The 20,754-nt window shown below is 53.8% G+C and overlaps 8 protein-coding genes across 8 annotated transcripts; 7 read left to right on the top strand and 1 right to left on the bottom strand.

The window, feature by feature from the left end:
• Positions 1-294: 294 nt before the first annotated feature.
• On the top strand, positions 295-1,030 carry LYS2_2 (large subunit of alpha-aminoadipate reductase; the record flags this gene model as incomplete). Its single annotated transcript, XM_083196443.1, has 2 exons — positions 295-613; positions 855-1,030. 2 exons carry the CDS (start codon positions 295-297, stop codon positions 1,028-1,030), a joined length of 495 nt encoding a protein of 164 aa, XP_083047651.1.
• Positions 1,031-2,068: 1,038 nt separating this feature from the next.
• ACO1O0_007069 (DUF3429 domain-containing protein) lies at positions 2,069-3,338 on the top strand (the record flags this gene model as incomplete). The annotated part of the gene is made up of 3 exons (XM_083196444.1): positions 2,069-2,410; positions 2,475-2,741; positions 2,802-3,338. 3 exons carry the CDS (start codon positions 2,069-2,071, stop codon positions 3,336-3,338), a joined length of 1,146 nt encoding a protein of 381 aa, XP_083047652.1.
• Positions 3,339-3,789: 451 nt separating this feature from the next.
• Positions 3,790-4,275, top strand: ACO1O0_007070 (nuclear transport factor 2 family protein; the record flags this gene model as incomplete). Its single annotated transcript, XM_083196445.1, has 1 exon — positions 3,790-4,275. The coding sequence occupies one exon, from the start codon at positions 3,790-3,792 to the stop codon at positions 4,273-4,275; it is 486 nt and encodes a 161-aa protein (XP_083047653.1).
• A 366-nt stretch (positions 4,276-4,641) lies between these two features.
• ACO1O0_007071 (armadillo-type protein) lies at positions 4,642-7,505 on the bottom strand (the record flags this gene model as incomplete). The annotated part of the gene is made up of 4 exons (XM_083196446.1): positions 4,642-4,668; positions 4,746-5,128; positions 5,189-7,388; positions 7,449-7,505. 4 exons carry the CDS (start codon positions 7,503-7,505, stop codon positions 4,642-4,644), a joined length of 2,667 nt encoding a protein of 888 aa, XP_083047654.1.
• Positions 7,506-9,214: 1,709 nt separating this feature from the next.
• Positions 9,215-11,551, top strand: ACO1O0_007072 (mRNA splicing protein SPP382; the record flags this gene model as incomplete). The annotated part of the gene is made up of 1 exon (XM_083196447.1): positions 9,215-11,551. One exon carries the CDS (start codon positions 9,215-9,217, stop codon positions 11,549-11,551), a length of 2,337 nt encoding a protein of 778 aa, XP_083047655.1.
• Positions 11,552-12,935: 1,384 nt separating this feature from the next.
• On the top strand, positions 12,936-13,989 carry SUB2_2 (peptidase S8/S53 domain-containing protein; the record flags this gene model as incomplete). The annotated part of the gene is made up of 3 exons (XM_083196448.1): positions 12,936-12,941; positions 12,983-13,360; positions 13,432-13,989. The coding sequence occupies 3 exons, from the start codon at positions 12,936-12,938 to the stop codon at positions 13,987-13,989; spliced, it is 942 nt and encodes a 313-aa protein (XP_083047656.1).
• A 1,544-nt stretch (positions 13,990-15,533) lies between these two features.
• SIT4_2 (SIT4 phosphatase-associated protein-domain-containing protein) lies at positions 15,534-18,703 on the top strand (the record flags this gene model as incomplete). Its single annotated transcript, XM_083196449.1, has 3 exons — positions 15,534-16,208; positions 16,278-17,720; positions 17,771-18,703. 3 exons carry the CDS (start codon positions 15,534-15,536, stop codon positions 18,701-18,703), a joined length of 3,051 nt encoding a protein of 1,016 aa, XP_083047657.1.
• Positions 18,704-18,885: 182 nt separating this feature from the next.
• SIT4_3 (uncharacterized protein) lies at positions 18,886-19,812 on the top strand (the record flags this gene model as incomplete). The annotated part of the gene is made up of 2 exons (XM_083196450.1): positions 18,886-18,900; positions 19,105-19,812. 2 exons carry the CDS (start codon positions 18,886-18,888, stop codon positions 19,810-19,812), a joined length of 723 nt encoding a protein of 240 aa, XP_083047658.1.
• Positions 19,813-20,754: the final 942 nt, after the last annotated feature.

Consider the following 20,754-nt stretch of genomic DNA (forward strand, 5'->3'; position numbering starts at 1 on the left):
CGGTTGAAATGTACGCAAAGTTGTCGTCATCTACACCTACCGAGGCGTTGACCTTGTCGTTACCTACATAGGTGCTCCCAAGGCCGGCGCAACCGTCAGTGTCCACAATCCTCAGTACCCTGCAGAGCGCCAGAAGGTCCGGGTATTGCACATGATCCTATCCAATGGGACATCTTCACTCCGCTCTTCCTGGTGCAACTCTGCTCATGCCCCCAGTCGAAATCATCACCTACGGGCTGCTGGTTGAGTGGATGAAATGAGCACAAGGCCACGGTGACTCGCCTTGCTCTTGCTATGGGCCAGACTCTCGTGGGCGGCGCTGCGACCCAGTTTCCCCCACTTCGAAGGGCTTTCTTTGTTGCCGATCTTTTGACCAAGAAGGACTGCAGAAAGCTGCGCGATCTTGCACCCAACACGAGGGCGGCAGATCTCTTCATATCGACTGAGTCGCAGCCTGCCGTGTCCTTCCTCGAGGTTCTGAGCAAAAACGAGGACCCAGATTTTTTCGACTTGTTGCCAGACATTATCCCGGTTGGCCAGGACATGTTGAATGTTCAGCTGCTGGTTGTAGACCTCCAAGATAGGACCAGGCTCTGTGGCGTTGGTGAGACTGGTGAGTTGTTCATCCGTACTACCAGCCTTACGGAGAATTACCGTGGGGACGATGAGAGAACAATGGAACTGACTGAACCAGTCTAAACTTGTGTCTAACTGGTTTGTTTATCCTACTAGGTAGACCCGAGAGTCTAAACCCCAAGCCGCCTCCATTGGTTATCACAAAGGGCCGCGAGATCGTCTGTACTGGACTAGTGATCTAGGTTGCATGCGCGAGGAAGGAAGTATCAAGTGTACAGGTCAGATTGACACGCAAGTTAAAATTCGAGGTTTCCGGATAGAAGTGGGCGAGATCGACGTCTTCTTATCCCAGCACCCCTACGTATGCGATAACATCGCCGTTTTACTGAGACACAAGAACGAGGAGCAGACTCTAGTCACATACTTTGTCCCCGAGACAGGGCGGTGGTTCTAACACCTCCAACCGCAAGACGGCCTGGAAGTTATTGAGGAAGAGGCTGTGTCCGAAACGATGGCTACTATTCTCAGGCGGTTTAAGCTCTTGTCTAACGATTGCAAGAAGGCTATGCTGTTCCAAGCATCTTCATCCCTCTAGTCCGGATGGCACTGAATCCGAATTGCAAGATTGACAAGCCGGCGCTCCATTTCCCCGATCCGGCAGATCTTCTCGCAGCCGCCAAAAGGCGAGCCTCGTCTGTCATCGCCAACATGACCGACACGCAGGCTCGACTGGCTGCGGTATGGGCCTCAGTTCTCCCTGACCGCTCCGCACGGATGTTTGTACCGGATTCCAACATCTTTGACGAGGGTGGTCATTCCCTTCTCGCACAGCAAATATTTTCCATCTCAAGAGCGAATGGAAGGATATCAACCTACCAATATACAAAGATGGATAATATAGTGGCTAATATTCACCATGTAGGTACCATCTAGGTAAGGTAGGTGCTCCCGCCCCCTCCTTTTTTTTCTTCTCTCCAGAACCGTAAAGCTCTCTTAAGACTGCATTACTGTGTGTGGTGACTTGTGTTCCGCCCCCAACTCAACATCTTCATAGTACCTAGGGCGAGGTACTTACTTGGATGTGAGGAGCTGTATCTACCTACTTACCTACCTATAGTAGGTAATAGCTTAAGGTAGTTAAAAAATCAGCCTCATCGCCGAATGGGGTCGGACCTTCGGTAGCTGTACGGAGTACTACGAATATCTTAGAACAGTTGCCTCTACGTAACCTAAGTTTTGTGGAATCAGAAAGCGGGATTCACGACACACAGATCATAATGATGTATGGCCACTGCACTTAGTGATGCGCAACCAGAGCTCTGGCCCTGGCAGGCCCAGAAATTGGACTCGTCGATGACATCATGTCGAGGCCAGCGCTCTTTCCCGCTGGTACCTATATGATATACTAGTATTAGCAGAACGCTCTTTTCTTTTCAATTGAATCTGATTCCATTCCATTGTCATCTCGCCAGCCCAGCTTCACTTCGCGGCCATGTTTAGGACTACACGCTCCCTCATCCGTCATCTCCGGCCGGCGTCCTTCTCTCAGCCAGCCCCAGCTTCCGCTTGCCGCTCCCTCAAGCTTCACCAGAAGCAGCCCTTGATCCCATGGCAGGCTGCTCGGTTTGCCAGCACCGGCCGTGATCGCGCAGATCCTCCGCCTCCGAAACCCAAGATTGATCGCGAAGCCGAGCGCAAAATCGCCCAGCAAAAGCTCCAACCCGATCCCGCTCGTGTCTCCACGGAGAGCACGACACACAAAGCTGTTGACAATGCTGCCTCGCAAGTTGGGCAGGATGACGAGAATATCAATGATGGATTGAAGCATGATATTGTGTGTCTTTGATGCGCTGGCTCCCACCGCCCCCGGCCAAGATCATTTGCTAACGACCAGGCAGAGAATAGTACGGGATACCTTCAAACTAAGCAACATACCCTACGAGTCGCATGTACTGGGCCTCGCAGGCACGATTCCTTACCTGGCAACATCGGCATCGACAGTTTATCTAGGATGGGATCTTACCAAGGTTTTTCCCACCGGCAACAGTTTCTACGACTCCATCTTCATCAACCACGATACAGCCCAGTATCTGCTCAGCGTCATAGAGCCACTGCAACTTGGCTATGGCGCGGTGATCATTTCTTTCCTAGGTGCCATCCACTGGGTAAGTGCTTTAAGCGGGCCCAAGCATGCGAGGGAGGTCTAACCAACCAATGCAAACTAGGGCCTCGAGTATGCTGAGACAAAGCCACTCCGAGAGCGCACCCGCTTCCGCTACGGCATGGGTGTTGCCGCCCCCGTCGTCGCTTGGCCAACTCTTCTGATGCCCATCGAATATGGCCTGACGTCCCAGTTTATGGCCTTTGTCGCACTGTACGTTGCCGATTCCCGCGCCTCGAGCCGGGGCTGGGCGCCTAGGTGGTACGCCCAGTACCGCTTCATGTTGACCGCCATAGTTGGCATGGCCATCTTAGTGTCCCTCGTTGGGCGTTCCGAGCTCGAGAAGTCCGAGAGGTTGAGCAAGGAACACCTCCGCAGCAGCATGAACCGGCCAGGTCTTGCGGACACGGAGACCGACTGGCCCAAGGTCGAGGCGGCGGAAAAGAAGCGGATGAAGGAGGAGAAAGAGGCTAAGGAGCGTAAGGCAAAGGAGGACCAGAAGTTGAAAGAGAAGAAGCAACCAGGCGAGAGCGACGGGATTAAGGACAAAAAGAAGGATGGCAGTGCCAATGAGGACAAAGAGAGCAGCGACAAGGAGTAAGCGAGACATTTGATCCCCGCTACTCGCAAGTCTTCAGATGATAGAGACGGAGGAGAGACCAACGGGGTAGGAGCCGGCGTTTCGGGTGTCGCAATCCGGCACTTGCATACTTTAATTCACACATCTTCTTAATCCCTTCCTCTCATATGACAGTCAGAGTTGTCGTGATGTGAGACTGCTGCCCGCGGGCGGCTAAGTACCTATGATCGGCCCCAATGACAGGCCCATCATGGCCAGGTTACATAAGTTACAACACTACCTGCCGTCAGGTTTACAAGCACGCACAGCTCCAATGCGACCTTGTGCGACAAGATGCGTTGGTCGTACACCATGGCCGCCCAAGTGCCTCTCACCCCAGCACTTAGTCCGTACTGTCCTCGCGCCTCATCAACACCATTCCGCCCTAAGGATCAATAACGCTCGCCGACACATAACCCAACACAACCCCAACATGACATTCAAGCTCACCAAGGACTACGTCCTCTCCTCCTTCGCGCCGCTGGCCGAGATCCACGACCTCGCCAAACGCAAGACCTTCTTCACCGAGTCCATCGACTCCTCCAACATCACCTGGACCATCACCGGCGACCACTCCCTCTCGGGCACGCGCACCACCCTTGAGGCCCACGCCGCGGCCTCTTTCGACCGCCTCGGACCCAAGCTCAGCGAGCCCATCCGCTTCCTCGTCACGCGCATCATTGTCGACGCCGAGCGCACCGAGGAGTCCGACCCCGAGAAGAGCGGGTGGTGGGCGTGCGTCGAGACGCGGGGCGAGGCCACTATCAAGACGGGCGAGCCGTACAACAATGAGTACGTCTGGCTGATGCGATGGAATGACCATGGCAAGATTGTCGAGATTCGGAGCTACTTTGACTCTCTGATGTCGGAATATGTCCTCCACAGGGAGATTCCGGAGGATAGTGAGAAGAAGCCATAGGCATCAGTACGGAGTATGCCGACTGCGAAAGTTCAACTAGACATGAAAGCAATGAATTTATTCGAACCAATCAACAAAATCCCCGAACCAGTTCATCAATTAAGCCATAGATATATGTCCTACCCGGTTGATAACTGAGCATCTTGGCCAACCTTGACCACACGCTCACATCCACACATGATTTTGAGAGCCACAAAACACCAACACTAGGGGTATGCGTCCAACGCCCAGAAAATGCACCCAAATAACCGGCCCAGTCCAAGTTGCTTCAAAGACCAGCACAGACGAGCCTTCGTCATGCTATACGTGTGCAGTGACACACAAAATTCCCCAGAATCTTAGCTGCCTCAGACAGCATATTGCACCTCAAGGCCGAGAAAATCCTTGTTTGGCCTATAAGCCATGTCAGTCATCAGAATGATCAGAACCAGCCAGCCAGCCACTAGCGCTGTCAAAAAGGATGGGCTCACCTTCATCTGTTCAATGCGGGCCTTCAGTTGACTCGTCACCTCCGCAGCGCGCTTCCAGCTCTCCTGCCCATTGCCGTTTCCTCCCGGCTGCGGTAGTGATGAAGTTGGTCGTTCCCTAGCAATCCCTGAACTAGCCTCGCTGCCGTCCTCCCGGGTCCCATAGACCCCCCGGAAGCCTCTAGCAGGGGAGCCTCGGCCAGAAGACGTCGAGCTTCCAGCATAGCGACCATCGGGACTAAGCGCCTTGTGTCGAGGGTAGAGATGCTCCCCATTCTCCTTTTCTTCTGACAACGTGCTCGTGAAGCTCATGCGGTTCCTATTCCCTGATGCCACTCCGGAGTCGCGGTAAATACCAAGGTCGTCATGCGTGGGAGACGCCAGACCTGTTTGGAAATGTTAGACACGAATAGCCACTACTAACCAAGGATCGGCTGTCATCTTACCTGGGCTTCCCATTCCAGACGGCGCGCCGAGACCCTCTGCACGGCTAAGCGCTTTTTTCAAACGGTCAAGCTCTCTTCTCAGTCTCTCATTGACTTGCTCAGTTGCTTCCGCATCGCTACGAGCACGGACAAGCTGTGTCTCCTTTGCCTTGATGCTAAGAACATCTCGCGTGTGGTCCTCAATCAGGCCCGCATTCTGGTTCTTCAACTCTTGAATCTCAGTCATGAACTTGCTCCTCTCCTGCCTCATATCCTCAACTTGGCGAGTCAGGCGCTCATTCGACGCCCGAAGCTCATCTAGCTCAGCACGCTCCACGGCTGTGAGACCGCTAACTGGGGGCGGTGAGTCCGGAGGCATTTGGGGGGGCGCAGCTGTAGGCTTAGCTAGCGACCGGCCAGCAAGGCCACGGGTCAATCCGGTACGGGGTTGAGGTGGCGGGGCGTCATCCTCGGGGGGCATCATAGGGGGGCCGCCCGGGGCTCGCCTTGGAGAACCAGCACCAGGCGCAGCAAGAGTCCGCTTCTGGGGGGCTTTGAGCCCACCGAGGCTGCTGGGCTTGCCCATCCCAAGCTTGCTACCAGCCGGTTTAGGTGGCGCCGCAGCCGGAGCTGGTTCTTCGGGCATAATTGCAGCCTTGGGTGCAGCTGCTGGCGCAGGCTTCTTTGCGACCGGCTTCTTGCCACCGACAACCTTCTTCGGTCCGGCCGGCGCCGCTTTTGGTGCTGGTGCTGGCTTTGGTTTCTCCTTGGCCTTAACCTCAGCTGTTTCGAAGTACTCCTTAACCTTGTTCTTCCGGATGTCGTCCAAGCCATCAAGGTAAGGTGTCATGGCGCGCTCGCCAATAATCTTCATAACTGTTCCCAAAATCTCCGCACCACCGTCGCGGAGGGCTGGGCTTGATTCCGAAAGAAGCTTCTTGCCAGAGTCGCAAATAGAGGCAATCTCGGGCTTACTGGGGACGTCCCTGGTCGTCCGTAAGCATCTGATGAGAAACTTCATGGTACCTTCCTTGACTTGAGGGTTTTTGTTGCTCAAGTACGCGGTAATGTCCTCTAAACATTCGCCCAAACTTGTTGCCATGAACACAGCATCAAGCGCCCCGCCAAGCGCCTCGGCTACTGTTGTCTTCTTCTCCTTGAGACGATCCATGATGGGCTGCATGACAGTTGTCCGGTGCTTACCATACGCTTGCCGTAAGCCTATAGCCAACGTCGCGATACACTGAGCAGCTTGAGTAACGACTGCCACGTTGGCATCCTTCATGCACTTTGCCAGCCCGCGGTTGATCTCGTTAAAGTCGCCGTCCTTGATGCGAGGCACACTGAGAGCCTGGTGAAGAGCATCAACGGCCTCCTTTCGGTCCTTCCATTTCGAAGACGCAAGCTGATCGTGGAAGCTTGGAGGGATCTTCTTAAGAACGTCCTGAGGCTCTGCCAGGTCGAACGCGTCCATCTCGCCCGCGTCCTCAGGCTCCCCCCCTTCTTCCTCAATTTCTTCCCCCGCTGCAGCAGCAGACTCCATAGCAGCTTGCTGCGATCGCAAAAGTCGTTCCTGTTTGGGCGCCGCTTCGGCCTTGATCTTCTCAAATTGGGCTTCCAGGTCATTCTGCTGAGTAGGCTTGAGCTCTCCCCAAAACATAGGTTTCATAGCCTCGCGCAGCCACCTGTACAGCTCGACCGCGAGATTTGTCGCCTCAGCACGGATATTCTTATCGGCAGCACCAAACGCCTTGGGAAGGCACTTCAGAATGGGTTTCGGGTCCACGATTTTGCACCCATAGTTGTGAACTATTTGGGTGAGTGCGTTGAGCGTCGCAGCGACGTTCTTCGGGACCTTGTTGCCCAGTCCTGGCAGTACTTCTTCGATGACGGGGCCTGCGACGTCCAGCTCGATGTATAGCAGCAATGCCTCGATGGCATTTTGCTTCGTCGCAGCTCGTGTTGACGACAAACATTTTTCGACAATGGGCGTAACGGCTTGCCCGCGAGTCCTCAGACAACAGTCTCGTCCACCGTACTTAAGAAACGCGCAAAGCGCAATGACGGCTTCCTGTTGAGCAGCAACGTTTGAATCGAGGACGGCAGACTTCCAGAGTCCCGAGTCATTTAGAAAAGGTCGGAAACAGGGGTCGTCCTCATCTGGCGAAACGGAAAACTGCTTTGCTGCATCTTCGTATGCTGCCTTTCGAACTTTCCAAACCTAAGGTACAATCCGTATCAGCAACCTCCCAAGTAGAAACCAACAGGATAGCAAGTCTACCTTGTGTGTAAAGCGATCAGACAGTGGCAAGGAGCTGAAGTCTTCCTCCTCGGCCATGTTGTGGTTTTGGCAAGAGGGAGGCTCGTAGGGGTCTGCGAAGTTGTTCTTAGCTCGACTCGATCGAGAATATCCTTGGTGTGCCTTTTGAGATTTGGTTAGACGGTGAGCCAGTTTGTCTATGAGCCAATGGAAGGATCGGGGGCGTTTGCGATTGTCCATGTCGAGTCAAGTGAGGTAAAGCAACGGACTCTGTTCCGTAGAGTTGGGTCGGGCGACATACCTGTGATATTCAAATGCGCCAGGAGGAGAAGCGCAAGAGGTTTCAGGCGCAATGCTCTCCAGGTTCTTACAGGTATCGGTATGATGCAACGGCAAGAATCAGGTCGCTCTATTCTTCTGTTCGTCTTAGCAAACTTGAAAGCTGTGAAGGTCGCGGAAAGTGGCGCCCGCAGAATGCAGTTGCCCGAGGGGAAAACAGCGACGGCGGTCGTTGGCAGGAACGCCTGAGAGTGGTGACAGGTCTCTCACCTTCTAGACAAAATTCACGAATGCGCTTTGCTATCAACAGAACCAGGCCAGGCAATCAGCAAGACCTTATCGAGCGAGGCGCCGTTAATATGTCGTTGAATGTGAGTAAGAGGAGATTCGCCAGTGGGGGGTCAAGCCGAATGTCAACAAATCGACTCTGCTCCAGTGCCGGCCACAGAAACGTCACCTGATTTGCCGTTGGGCCCCAATGACGGGACGCTAATAGGACTGGCCCAAGGCGATGTGCATGTAGGTGACTTCAGTAGATGCTTGATTCAACTCTTGAAATCCCATTTCAATTATTCGCTTTATTCGAACTTGCAGTTGTAGAGTCGTTATTGTCTTTCAATATCTAAATCAACCTCGAAACCTTATTTTAGCTGTGTCGTACTACGTACATGGCCAGGTGCCTTCAGGGTGCTGGAGGGGCGGGAGGACCCCTGGAAGCGCCACGATGGGGCCTCCATCGCCCCAGAAACGACGGGTAGCCCAGGAGCTCACCGGGCACCAGTGGGCTGGACAAGGCCACCATACAGCCCCTACCATGTAGCTCGAGCACTAAACTACTAAATAGTACGTAGTAGTAGTACTATCAGTGGTTATCGGTCTTATCAGTCTTCCTTTACAAAAGAACACGAAACATCCACGGTCAGTACCTAACCTCAAAAGAGTTGGAGAGAGAAGTCTAGTTGAGTCAATCAACCCCGAGAACACGTATTTCACAAGACTTCCTTCGCCGTAAATTGCTTCGCCTCATAGAAATTTTCCGGGATGGCTCGCTCGAATTTGTTTCACAGTACTCAGAAAACCAACCTTTTCACTCGCCCACGTCCCCAACAAGCCCCTATCAGAAGCTCAAATTGAAAATCAAGGGTGTGACTATTATTAAACAGAAGGGTTATTTAATTTATTTTCCCATTACTGTTATTCAGGATGTTTGTTGCTTGTCTTGTCTCCATTTCCATCTTGCTGCTTCAGGGTAGGTCTGCCATACCGCATCATCACCAAGCCACATGATCACGTGGTGATTAGATATCTTTCGATTCTTGGCCACCTCCAGTTCCGAGGACGAGTTGCTGTGAAGTTGACCAACACATCTAGCTTGACCGGAACTGGTCTCCTCATATGTTTATATCGATCCGAATCATGCATATACTGCGATAGCTGGCTTCGAGACCTAAGGAGTTTCTAAATAGCCACGACCGAGTGCGACGCGACATTACACATTCACTCCGACCATGGATACTTCGTCGCGCCCTCGCTTCGCGCCACCGCAGCTCAACAAGTCCACGGCTGCTGACTACTCTTCCTCGGCCTCCGAATCCGAAGACGAGTACCGTGCGCCTGGAGTCGATCCTGACGATGGCGATTTCGGCGACTTTGCCCCTCGAAAGCGTCGACGCATAGGCGGGAACAACAAGGAAAAAGCTGCGCTTGGCATATTCGGTTCTGATAGCGAGGATGACGGTCCTGGGAAGAAGTGGAAGAGCAAGAATTTGCGAAGCAAGGGGATGAGTTTTGTTTCAACTGCGCTCGCCCCTCAGAGCAGCGACGAAGACGAAAGGCTGGCGCTAGGTGATGGGAAGATGGACGAGGATGAAGAAGACGAGGACGAGGGCGACGAGGATATGGGTGCAAGCGCAGGTGTTGGGCTGGGCTTTGCTAAGGGGCCCGCGGCCTGGGTGGATAAGCCGAATGGGACACAAGGGAGGGCCTCACCCGAATACGCATCAGCCCCTACGTTCAAGACGACGTTCAATGGCGGGGGCGTCTTGGGTAAGGGCTTCGTCCCCTCATCCGCGAACGAGCCCGTCTTGAAAGATTCGGCCCGGGGTAAATCGCCACCCCGCAACACCCCCCAGCACAGCTCATTCGGCAAGAACAAGAGCAAAGGATTTGGTGCAAGGATGATGGCTAAGATGGGCTTCGTCGAGGGCCAAGGTCTCGGAAAGGAAGGACAGGGGCGGAACGTCATCGTTGAGGCTAACTTGCGGCCTCAAGGCGTTGGCTTGGGTGCCGTCAAGGAGAAGTCTAAGCATGAGCGCGAGGAAGAGAAGAGACAAGCGGCATTACGTGGTGAGACGGTGGTCGACTCTGACGAAGAGGAGAAGAAGAGAAAACGGAAAGCCAAGAAGAAGACACTTGGCAGTGCCTTCGATAGCGCGTCCAGTACCCCTCGACGACAGAAGACCAAGTACCTCACTGCTGATCAGCTCAAGGCTTCTGCTCCTGGCCTGCACATCCCGGATGCCTTTACTCCTATTTTGGATATGACGGGTCCTGGCGGCAAGATACTCACGTCTACTAGCGATATTGCAACACCTATGATGGGAGTACCAGAGTCAGAGGAGGTAATCGAAGCAAGGAAACTTGTGAAACGCGCACAAGCCGACTTGCTCGCCTTCTCAGAAGAGTGGCGAAGTCTAGAGGAGCGCAAGACATGGGTGGATCTTGAGCTTAAAGAGAGGGAGAAAGAGGTGGAAGACTTGAGATCAGACTTTGAGAGACTGCAAGTCTTCTCCAATCTGGTGTCTCAAGAGCTGGTCTCAGCTACTGAATGGGCTCAGGTTATTGGCTGCCTAGAAAAGGCTGTCGAGCTGGGATCGACGACTGTGGAGGTGGCCGATATCGCTGTTGCCGCCATTCATCCCTTTCTGAAGGAAATGGAATGGGATCCTCTGACTGAGCCTGATAAGTTCGCATCTGATCTGAAAGGTCTTTCGGGGCTGCTCATGAAACCGGCAAAAGAGGCGAGGGCAGTGGGCAAGTGGAATTCATCTTCGGTCAACCAAGATGATATCTACCGCACGCACACTAAATCTACGACACCTTACGAGAGTATGATGTACAAGAACTGGCTACCCCAGGTCTTGGCTGCAATACGCTCGTGGGATCCCCTAGATCCAACACCCATGCTCGGCGTGATTGAGAACTGGGACGACCTTCTACCCCCCTTCGTGCGAGCCCAGCTAGTGGACAATGTCGTGCGCAAACTCGAAGGCGCCCTGTCCGACTGGAACCCCAAAAAGAAACGCCAAAATCACCATTTGCCACACACCTGGCTGTTCCCCTGGCTGCAATATCTGCCGCCGTATCATCTGGATCCGAAGGGAACAGGACTGGTGGCTGACGTGAAGCGGAAGTTCCGTCAGCTTATTGACGTGTGGGAGTTTGAGCGCGGCGTGGTCCCCGGCCTCGCACAGTGGGAAGACATCTTGGGCGACCAGTGGCGGCCTCTCATCATGTCACATGTCCTCCCATCCATGGGCAAGTACCTGCACAGGAATTTTCGGGTGGACCCAGCCGATCAGGAGCCGTATCTGCCTGTTCTCATGGGCATACTGAAGTGGCATAATATACTGGGCACAGCCATGGTCGCGGAGGTGTTGGTTCAGAACATGTTTCCCATGTGGAATGCCAAGCTGGAAGAGTGGCTTGCGCTGGATGAGGCGGACCTCGGTGAGATTGCCGAGTGGTACAGTTGGTGGAGAGGCGCTCTCCTGAAGGACTTTGCCCGGTCAAAGGGTGTCGGCAGTGAATTTGACCGGGGGTTGATGGTTATGAACAGGGTATGAGACGATCTAAGCGGTTATTTACGGAGTAGAAGTAGAATGAGCTCTCAAGAGTAATACTATAAACCTACGAGGCACAGATAACTAACCCTATCTTGGGTTTGCATGGTGCATCTCCCGATACCCAGCACCGGGTCTGCAACGTTGTTCAGCCTTTTTTTTTTTTTTTACCTGGGGATGTTATTTGCCGATGGATGCTCGTACTGCTTCCTGCAATATGCCTATATGGGTGACAAGTTCAGTCCATCACAATACGAATGCATGTTCAAAAGGAGGTGCGTCGGAGCGAGCCTCTATTCGTTGAAGTGTGTTGCCGGTGGCTAGAGCCGCATGTTCGGGGCGTCGATTCTGCCTCGTGCAACCTGTGGTTGTTTTCGAGGAGCACAATAATGATTTCTCGGTCGGAACTGAAACATCTTCGTGTCACGATGCCATGGGTTGATCTCGCTGATGATGTGGAGGGATTCTGTCGGAATCTAACCGAATGAGTGCCAAGAATAATGAGACCAATGTAACGACAACTGTCAATTCGGAGTTGAATAAATGATAAGAAAACAATTTGATTTTGAGCTAACAGTGAGCAGGAAAGTGTGTGCGTCATCACGTATCTATCAGCTGGACAAGCCCTCTCGCTTAATCACAGACATGGCTCTAAGCGGGAAGATCGGGGTCGGATTCAGAACATTGCAGACTTGGCTTACGGGGTAGTAATACTATGGGAGAAAAGTGAGCTAACCACGCGGAGACTTGGTCACATTTCTTGGGCGGGAACTTCTGCAAAGACGGAACTGGGCGATGGCCTCATGCAGGTCCCAAAGGCGGGTACCAATGTGATAGTGATTCGTATAAGTGTCACGAAAACGAGATCGAGAATGGACATAATTCAGTAGTGTTTTCTGGGCTCCTCTGAAATGTGAGCATTATAAAGAAACATTGTTGCCAGATTCCGTGTCTCGTCTCTTGCGATACAAGACATACAGCGCCCTATGTATCTGGGCTCATCACGAACGCCATGGCTGCTCTTCGCTCTATGTCGTATCAACGGATTAGGTAACCTGGAGATGCTGGGCGGCACACTTTGGCATCATTAGTACATATTAGTAGTCACTCTTGTGCTTGCAACGGGCCGTTACTGCTTTAGGAATATCTAGGGCCCGTGACGTGGATGATGAAATCATCCCTGGGAAGTACACTATCACTCTCAGGGAAGACGCAGACCCGCTTGCTACTGACTCTCATGTTAAGTGGATAACTAATGTCCATGCTCGGAGTCTCTCTAGACGGGACACCGGGGGGGGGGTTTAGAACAAGGTCTGGAAGAATAATTTCAAGGGATACTCTGGCGACTTTGACCAAGCAACGGTGGAGGAAATTCTACGGAGTGAAGATGTATGTTAGCACTAACGTGTTTGCTTGTGCTTTCGCTGATCACAGCTACAGGTGGCTGCTGTTGAGCCCGTCACTGTCATGAGGCCGTCCAGGGCAGTTGCAAGAGACTCGGAAATCATCCGGCAGGAGAATGCAACATGGGGCCTTGGTTCCATATCTCATCGGACGCCGAACTCGACCGAGTACCTCTATGGCGAGTCAGCCGGGGAGGGAACATGGGCGTACGTGCTGGATACCGGCATCTACATTGAGCACGAAGAGTTCGAGGGGCGCGCCTATTTGGGCTACAATGGATTCCCAAACCTGGCATTTGAAGACACGGATGGCCATGGGACGCATTGCGCAGGCACCATTGCCAGCAGGAAGTACGGCGCGGCCAAGAAGGCAAACGCCATTGATGTCAAGGTTTTTGGTGACGAAGACGTAGACATCCCTCTGCCCCCAGCTTCTTGCATAGCACACTGACCACTAACGTAGAGCGACCGTGTACACAGTCTACCAGCGAGATCGTAATCAACGGGTTTGAATGGGCTGTGAACAACATCACGGCCGAACGCCGCGCGGGCAAGTCGGTCATCTCCATGTCTGTAAGCGGACCAAAATCAGACGCTGTCAACCTCGCTCTCAGGAGGGCCTACGTAGAGCAGGGGATTCTCACTGTAGCCGCGGCGGGAAGCGACGGAATCCGGGCAGACCTACGTTCGCCAGCGTCCGAGCTCACAGCCATCACAGTGGCAGCCAGTACCAAGACGAACGAAAGGGCGCTGTTCTCCAACTGGGGTTCAAAGGTGGACCTCTTTGCGGCGGGGACCAACATCCTGAGCACGTACATTGGGAGCCCTGATGCGTCCTATGTCATAAGCGGGACGAGCATGGCGGCACCGCACGTGTCGGGACTGGTGCTGTATCTCAAGGCCAAGGAGAGCGGATTGGAGGGCGCGGCGGCGGTGACGGGCTGTATCATCGAATTAGCGACAAAGGAGGTCCTAACGGGGGTACCTCAGGAGACTTTCAATCGTCTGGCGTTTAATAGCGTCCAGCTATCATATTGAACAATCCGGTACATTTACTGGAGGACGCAGTGCTCGACCATGTTCAACGTCTGGATTGCGGAGTGGGTTGGGGTCGGTTCTAGGGGAAAAGGTGGCTTACTAGGGTCGCAAGACGCACCACGTTTCAGCGGGCCGAAGCGGGACTCTGGCGACAATTGTTAAGAGGATCTCGGACGGGGAAGAGGCTTGCCGTTCATCATCTGCCGATGGACTGGGGAGAGAAAATATGAGCTCCAAGTATTAGCACCTCTACTGCGGGCTGTGGTTGCAGAGCAGGACTCTGGTTGGGCTACTACCGAAACGGTTATCTACCAGTAGAGTTCAAGGTGGCTAAAGTCATAGGTACGGTCCCTACCCGTATTACTTAGTTACTAGTACTAGGTGTGCACATGGTATTGCTTGTGCCGTGGGATCTCACATGTCCGTTGCTTTCTCCCGTATACCACAGATAGAGTTGAGATGGTGAGTAGGAGTGGAGGGTGCAGCACCACTGAAATTTCCGCCCCTGAGAGGAGCCTGGACTCTGGAGTCCTTCGTGAAGGTTCCCCGCATCATGCTCACCTGCCTGACAAGTGAGACATGGGATCTTTGGCACTTCTGGCCCCTGGGGTTGCTACCCTGTTGGCAGCTGGTGCCACGCGGGCCTGAAGGGCAAGGCAGTGGGCAAGGCAGTGATTGGAATGCAATGGAATCGGCATTTGGGGGAGTCTTGGTAACGGCAAAGTGAAGTAGTGTTTCTGCGGTGGCAGCTGAGGGGCTTGCTTTGTCAGTGGCATAACGGGACCAAATCCATCAGCAAAGAAGTCCGGCTTGGCCAAAATAAGCATTGCGGTCAAAGTCAAAATATGTTCGCATATCAGAGCCTGTTCAAGCTGCACCGCTATCAAGACAATCTTTCTTAGGTATTAGTACCTCGTTCGAGCCCAACGTCAGGCGAGCGAGCGGTTTGTTGTTGTGGTTGGTACCTCCCTGAGCCAGTGAGCCAGCCAGTGAGCCAACCAGTGAGCCTCTAGTGCTCGTAGGTACCTACAGCGGGCCGGGCACTAAGGGAATCTTGCCCTCTGCGGGTTTCCGCGTGTGCTGCCCAATCTTCACCACCACCACCATCTACCGACGACAAACCACCAGGGCGCCTGCGCCATCGAAATCAACTCGAGACCCCGTTCCCAGCCTCGGGATTGATGCCATTGCCCGGAAACCGTCTTCTCACGACTCCTGATCTTGTTTTCGGCGCCCAGCACCGCTGCCCCGCCCCTTTACGACGCGCCGATTGCGCTGCGTCACCTATCCACCACGGCCCCTAATTCTCTGCCTCGTCACGTTCCTTGCCTAGCACCTTGGCTGTTTCTTCTCGCTTGTTGACCGACCACCGTCTGGGAGCCGCTTCTACCTCGTCGCCCTTCTGCTCCATCACTTCGCGATACGCGACTGCCGGGGTTGTCCATCCATGGTACATGGTCTGCCTCGCTGAGCCTATCCATCCCCGACCCTCACACCGGTGCTGGTGCTGTTTTCGCCCAGCGCCGTGATACAGAGTCGCCACTATGTTCTGGAGATTTGGCGGCTACGCCAACATCTCGACCATCGATACCATCCTCGACAAGCCCGATTTCACTCTTGAGGACTTGCTCGACGAGAGCGATCTGATTCAGGAGCTTAAGCAGCATAACACAAAGCTCATCGAGTACTTGCGGGAAGATAAAATCCTCGAAAAGCTTCTCGACTATGCTGTCGCCCCACGACTAGAGGTCTTTGAGACCCCCGATGACCAAGCCGATGACGAGTCGGGCAGCAAGAGCAAGGCTCGACTGCTGTCCTTCTCCCGACCCCGCGCCTCCTCGCGAGCTACCGACACCACCGAAAATGACGACGAAGAGCAGGACAAGAAGCGCAATCGATATGCCTTTGTGGCCTGCGAGGTCCTAAGCTCCGATACCTGGTCCATCTACGAAGCTCTCACCGAGAACCGCCAGCTGCTACGCGACTTTTGGGGGTTCCTCTCGCGAGATTCGCCTCTCGACCCGCTGCAGGCGAGCTATTTTACCAAGATCAACGAGTCCCTATTCGAGAAGAAGACGGAGGATATGATGGAACTTTTCTGCAGCCTTCCAAACGTCGTTTCCGACCTTTTGAGACATGTTGAATGCCCCATGATCATGGACCTGCTTCTCAAGATAATCGCGCTGGATCGAAGCGAGGGGGGCCAAGGTGTCGTAGAGGTATGTTCATATTCTCGCCGTTGCGAATATCCTTGATTTTCCCCATACGTACTGACGCTATTTTCCCAGTGGCTGTATTCCAAAGATATAATCCCGACGCTTCTTTCGTGCCTTAGCCCCGAACACAGTTGGGTCGTCCAGACTGCGGCAGGCGACTTCATAAAGGCCATCATCACGATCTCGGCCAACGCTTCCCAGAACGAGCAGCAGTGCATCGGACCAAACGAGCTGACGCGACAACTCGTGTCAAGACCATGTGTCGAGCAACTCATCGGCTACATGCTTGGCGGAGGCAACCCGTTGACCGTGGGCGTGGGCATAGTTATCGAAGTTATTCGAAAGAATAACTCAGATTATGACCCTGATGTCGGTACGGGGACCAACTCGGCTCCGTCGAGCCATGATCCGATCTATCTGGGCAACCTCCTACGTCTCTTTGCCGAAAATGTACCTAGGTTTATGGATCTCATCATGGGCACCCCTGCTAAAAAGGAACACATCGCCTCTACTTTCGGAGAGAAGCTTGAGCCCCTCGGATTCGATAGATTCAAGACATGCGAGCTGATGGCTGAGCTCCTACACTGCAGCAACATGGGACTTCTCAATGAGATTGGATCAGAAGACTTGATTGCGGCAAGGGACACTGAGCGGCAACGACTGCGGTCTGAAGGTAAGCTAGGTCCTCAGAAAGACGAGGAAATGTCGACCGAAGACTTGACTATGCGTATGTCCCACCATGCGCAGGAGGAAGGTCGTCGCCTAGAAGTCACTAATGCCGATGACGATGGCTTCGAAGAGGTCGAACCCAGCAGAGAGATGAGCGAGGACACGTCCCACGAATTCGTGAAGGCTGAGGACGATATTCCCATCGCTAAACCGCGCTCTATTCTCGTCAAGGACGAGGATGACTTCGTGGATGAGCCTCTCAGTTCTCCTAGATTGGCAGTTGGGGCCGATAAAGTCAACGAGCAACAGTTTGACGAGCCAAGCCTAATGGTCGCTCCACTGTCGCCCAGCAAGCCAAAGTCTGCCCAGCTTACCCTAGCAGATGGCTCTACGGTTGGCCCCGAATCGAGTGTCGATGAGCCCAAACCCCAGGACGCAGATAAACCAAAAGATGATGCTCCAGCCAAGAATACCCCCTCCTCCATGGTTGACATCCCCGCCGAGGAGGATGGACTGTCGCTACCGGTTACCGGCCCTTCGTCACCCAAACCTTTCTCTCCTCATCCCGAGGACACTCCTGCTCCGCTGTTTTCTGCGCCTGCGCCCCCCGAGTCCGGTGCTGATCGGCCGCCAGAGGGCACACGCAAGGCCTCTAACCCCGATGCTCTTGATTCAAAGAAGCTCACCCAATCTTCTGCTGATAAGGATGGCCCCGCTAAGGAGACATCCGGTGCCGACGGATCTGACGAGCAGGCAAAAGGAGAGGCTACAGGCTCGGTCGACCCTGTCGTGGGAGACTTTTTGAAGATACAATTTGTCGATCACCGCGTCGTGCCCACAATTTTGGTGAGTACCATGGTGACAGATGTTGCGTCCAGTCTTCTAACTATGTTTAGTCCTTCTTTTTCAGTTATCCTTGGAACAACTTCCTCCACAATGTCGTCTATGACATTGTTCAGCAGGTATTCAACGGCCCGATGGACCGCGGCTACAATCCTACTTTGGCTGTGTCTCTCTTTGAAGCAGCTGATATCACAGCGGCGATAATCAAGGGCCAGCAGGTCAGCGACGAATCCCATGCCAAGACCAAGACCCGTATGGGCTATATGGGGCATCTCACCCTCATCGCTGAGGAGGTTGTCAAGTTTACTGAACGCCACCCTCCTGAGCTGCTGTCCGACTCAGTTCTGGATAAGGTCATGAGCCAGGACTGGATCAATTACGTTGAAGGCGCCCTGGCCGAGACACGAGAGAGAGATAACGCCATTCTGGGAGGCGTCCGGCCCGAGGTAGCTTTGGGACACCGAGGCAGCCTGGGTGGTGGCGGAGGACTCGGAGGTGTGGGCTTGTCGGGCTTAGGTGGGAACTCGTCTGGAAGCGGTTCCAACGCTTTGGCCGATGCCGGGCTCAACGGAGGCATTGAACTCAATGAAAATGGAGGCAGTGGCATTGGGCCATTTGCGATCAGCGCTGGGACCCTCATGTCTGGGTTCGGTAGTAGCAGCGATGAGGAGGATGAGGACGGCGAAGGCGACGAGGAGGACGTTAATTCCGAGGTGAGTTGCGATTCCACGGACGAGCGCGGATCTGGGTTCCCCGAAGAAGGCGGCATGGCGGATTTGCCGGAGGATATCATCATGCAGTCTCCAGAGCTCATCTCTGAGGGCTCGCCTGAGCTTGGGGAGGAGGTGGACATCGTAATGGAGTCGCCTCCGAATTCCCCGGGGCTCAATGCTTGCACCGTCGATGACCCCAATGACCCGCTTCCCGAACATCGTCTGCGGTCGGAGCCGTCGAAAAATTCGCCGAGTCGGTCACAGCTTCCGTAGTACGGAAGAATGTGGTCGTCTTCTGGCGGACGTACGGTCCACCCGGCGGCGTCGGACAACTCGAGCATTGACGAGTTGGAAGCGTTCGAGGATGATCTCGAAGATCTTTATTGGGCTCTCCAGCAGGCGAGGCTCTGAGGGTGGAGTTCTGAGTCTGAAATGTTCAGGGGATCAACCGCATTATGGTTCAGGAGTTGGTGAGCATTTAAGATGTGGTCTTGAGGAAGATGAGCAAATGGCTTTTCTGTACTGCTGCGAAAGAACTTCGAGCAGGGTCTGGGGCCACTTGGGGACCACGTTGCTATGCTCGCTCTTGGTTGGGATGCTCCATTGTCTTCTGGCTCTCATTTCCTTTCGTCATTTCTCAAGCTTGGATTGAGATGCTGATGCACTCCTCTTAGTTCCGCAACTATACGGACCCCCTGAACAACACAGACGGCTCCATGGCCCCTCCGTCGATACCGCCGCCTCCACCGCCCCCGCCGCCCTTGAACATCCCCCCTTCGCGAGCCAGACGGCAGCTGGCTGCAAGACTGGCGATGCATCAAAGGAACAACCAAACTGGCGATCCATCGTCTGCTACGCTTCATGATGATGGCGGGGACGACGATGACGACGACCTCAGAGACCCCTTCGCAGACGGCGAGGATGATCTTGATGACGACGATGATGACATACTTGGGGATAGTGGTAGGGGATCATGGTGGAGAGGTGTTGTGAGGAGGAAGATAAATGAAGAGGAGAGGGGCTCTGATGACGACAATGATCACGACGATGATGAAGAGTTTGGGGATTTTGCCATGGCGGAGGATGAGAACGAGAAGGGCGATGAGGAGAATGTGGTCCTCAAGCCGCTTGCAGTCAACCCGGCTAAGGAAGGCAATCGCGGCCTTAGTGGGCTCTGGCCGTTCGGTTCTAAGAGTGACAAGGACAAGGACAAGGCGCAGCAGCAGCCGGAGGAGGAGAAGGGAGATGGTTTTCCGGTGGACGTAGCCCCCGAGAAGAAGCCCGAGTCTGACCCCGAACAGTCACCTGCCGTAGAGGTGAAGGAGGCCAAGAGGAGGACGAGCATCGAGGATCCGGATGACGAAGAGGCCGTCAAGGTCTGAAGGGGAGCTTCAACCAGCTACTTGGGATAGCAGGGTTCGGCCAGGACACATACAGGGATAGAATTGGGCATCATTGGAGACTTGATTGAGGCCGCAGGAAGTGTAATGCCGGTGGCATGGGTGTAGGGGGGCTCGATGTACTATATATGGTTTTTTGCGCCTTGATGGAAGGGCTATCGCCTGCTGTGTAGAGTAGGAATGTGAACGTTATGATTTCATTGAAAGCCGGCCTGAAGTCTACCCAGATAAGTGGCCTACTGGGTATCTTCCATAGGCAGGTATCTACGTTCGTCCGCACCTAGTAGTTCGCCTCTTGCATTCGTAGAGGGGTCGTCTGCCTACTTGGTACCTATCCTAGGCAAGACGGAAACCCGACTCATGCATATTTGCTAACCCCTTCTCATATAGTGCAAAGGGGAGATATTTTTGATGTTCTAGGCTGCGAATACCATTCTATTTTTTGCGCGAGGATCATGTGCCAAGGCTGCGCGCATACATCTCATTTACGTTCTTAGCCCCGTTGTTCTAATAATAACACGCTCTGCTGCCGTGGCGCATCCACGCTAGAGCGGACTTATTCTGCAGCGACAGTGTTGGGTCAAGTCGGGGCTTCAAGGAGGAAGCCCCAGGGACAGCTTCAAACAGTTGGTTAGAAGATCGTTCAACAAGACTCCCATGTCAACTTGCTAAGCTCAAGCAAAGGTGTACAAGGAACTGGTGGGATGCATCAATGATCGCCAGTAGAACCACGCCGCACATGTGCCTCCGTTGATCAATTGTGTTACTCGACAGGCTACGATGCTTACTCAAGTACTACTGTAGGTAGTAGTAAATGTCATGCATGCAGTGAACTTGGATGGACACGGCCCAGATGGCAGGCAGGTAGGCAGGCAGGCAGGCTCGGGGACCGAGCGAAGGAAGGAACCTTGGTGGGTTGAGGTA

The sequence above is a fragment of the Amphichorda felina genome, assembly GCF_050947745.1.
Source record: "Amphichorda felina strain 45539 chromosome Unknown scaffold_7, whole genome shotgun sequence".
Taxonomy (NCBI): Eukaryota; Fungi; Ascomycota; class Sordariomycetes; order Hypocreales; family Bionectriaceae; genus Amphichorda; species Amphichorda felina.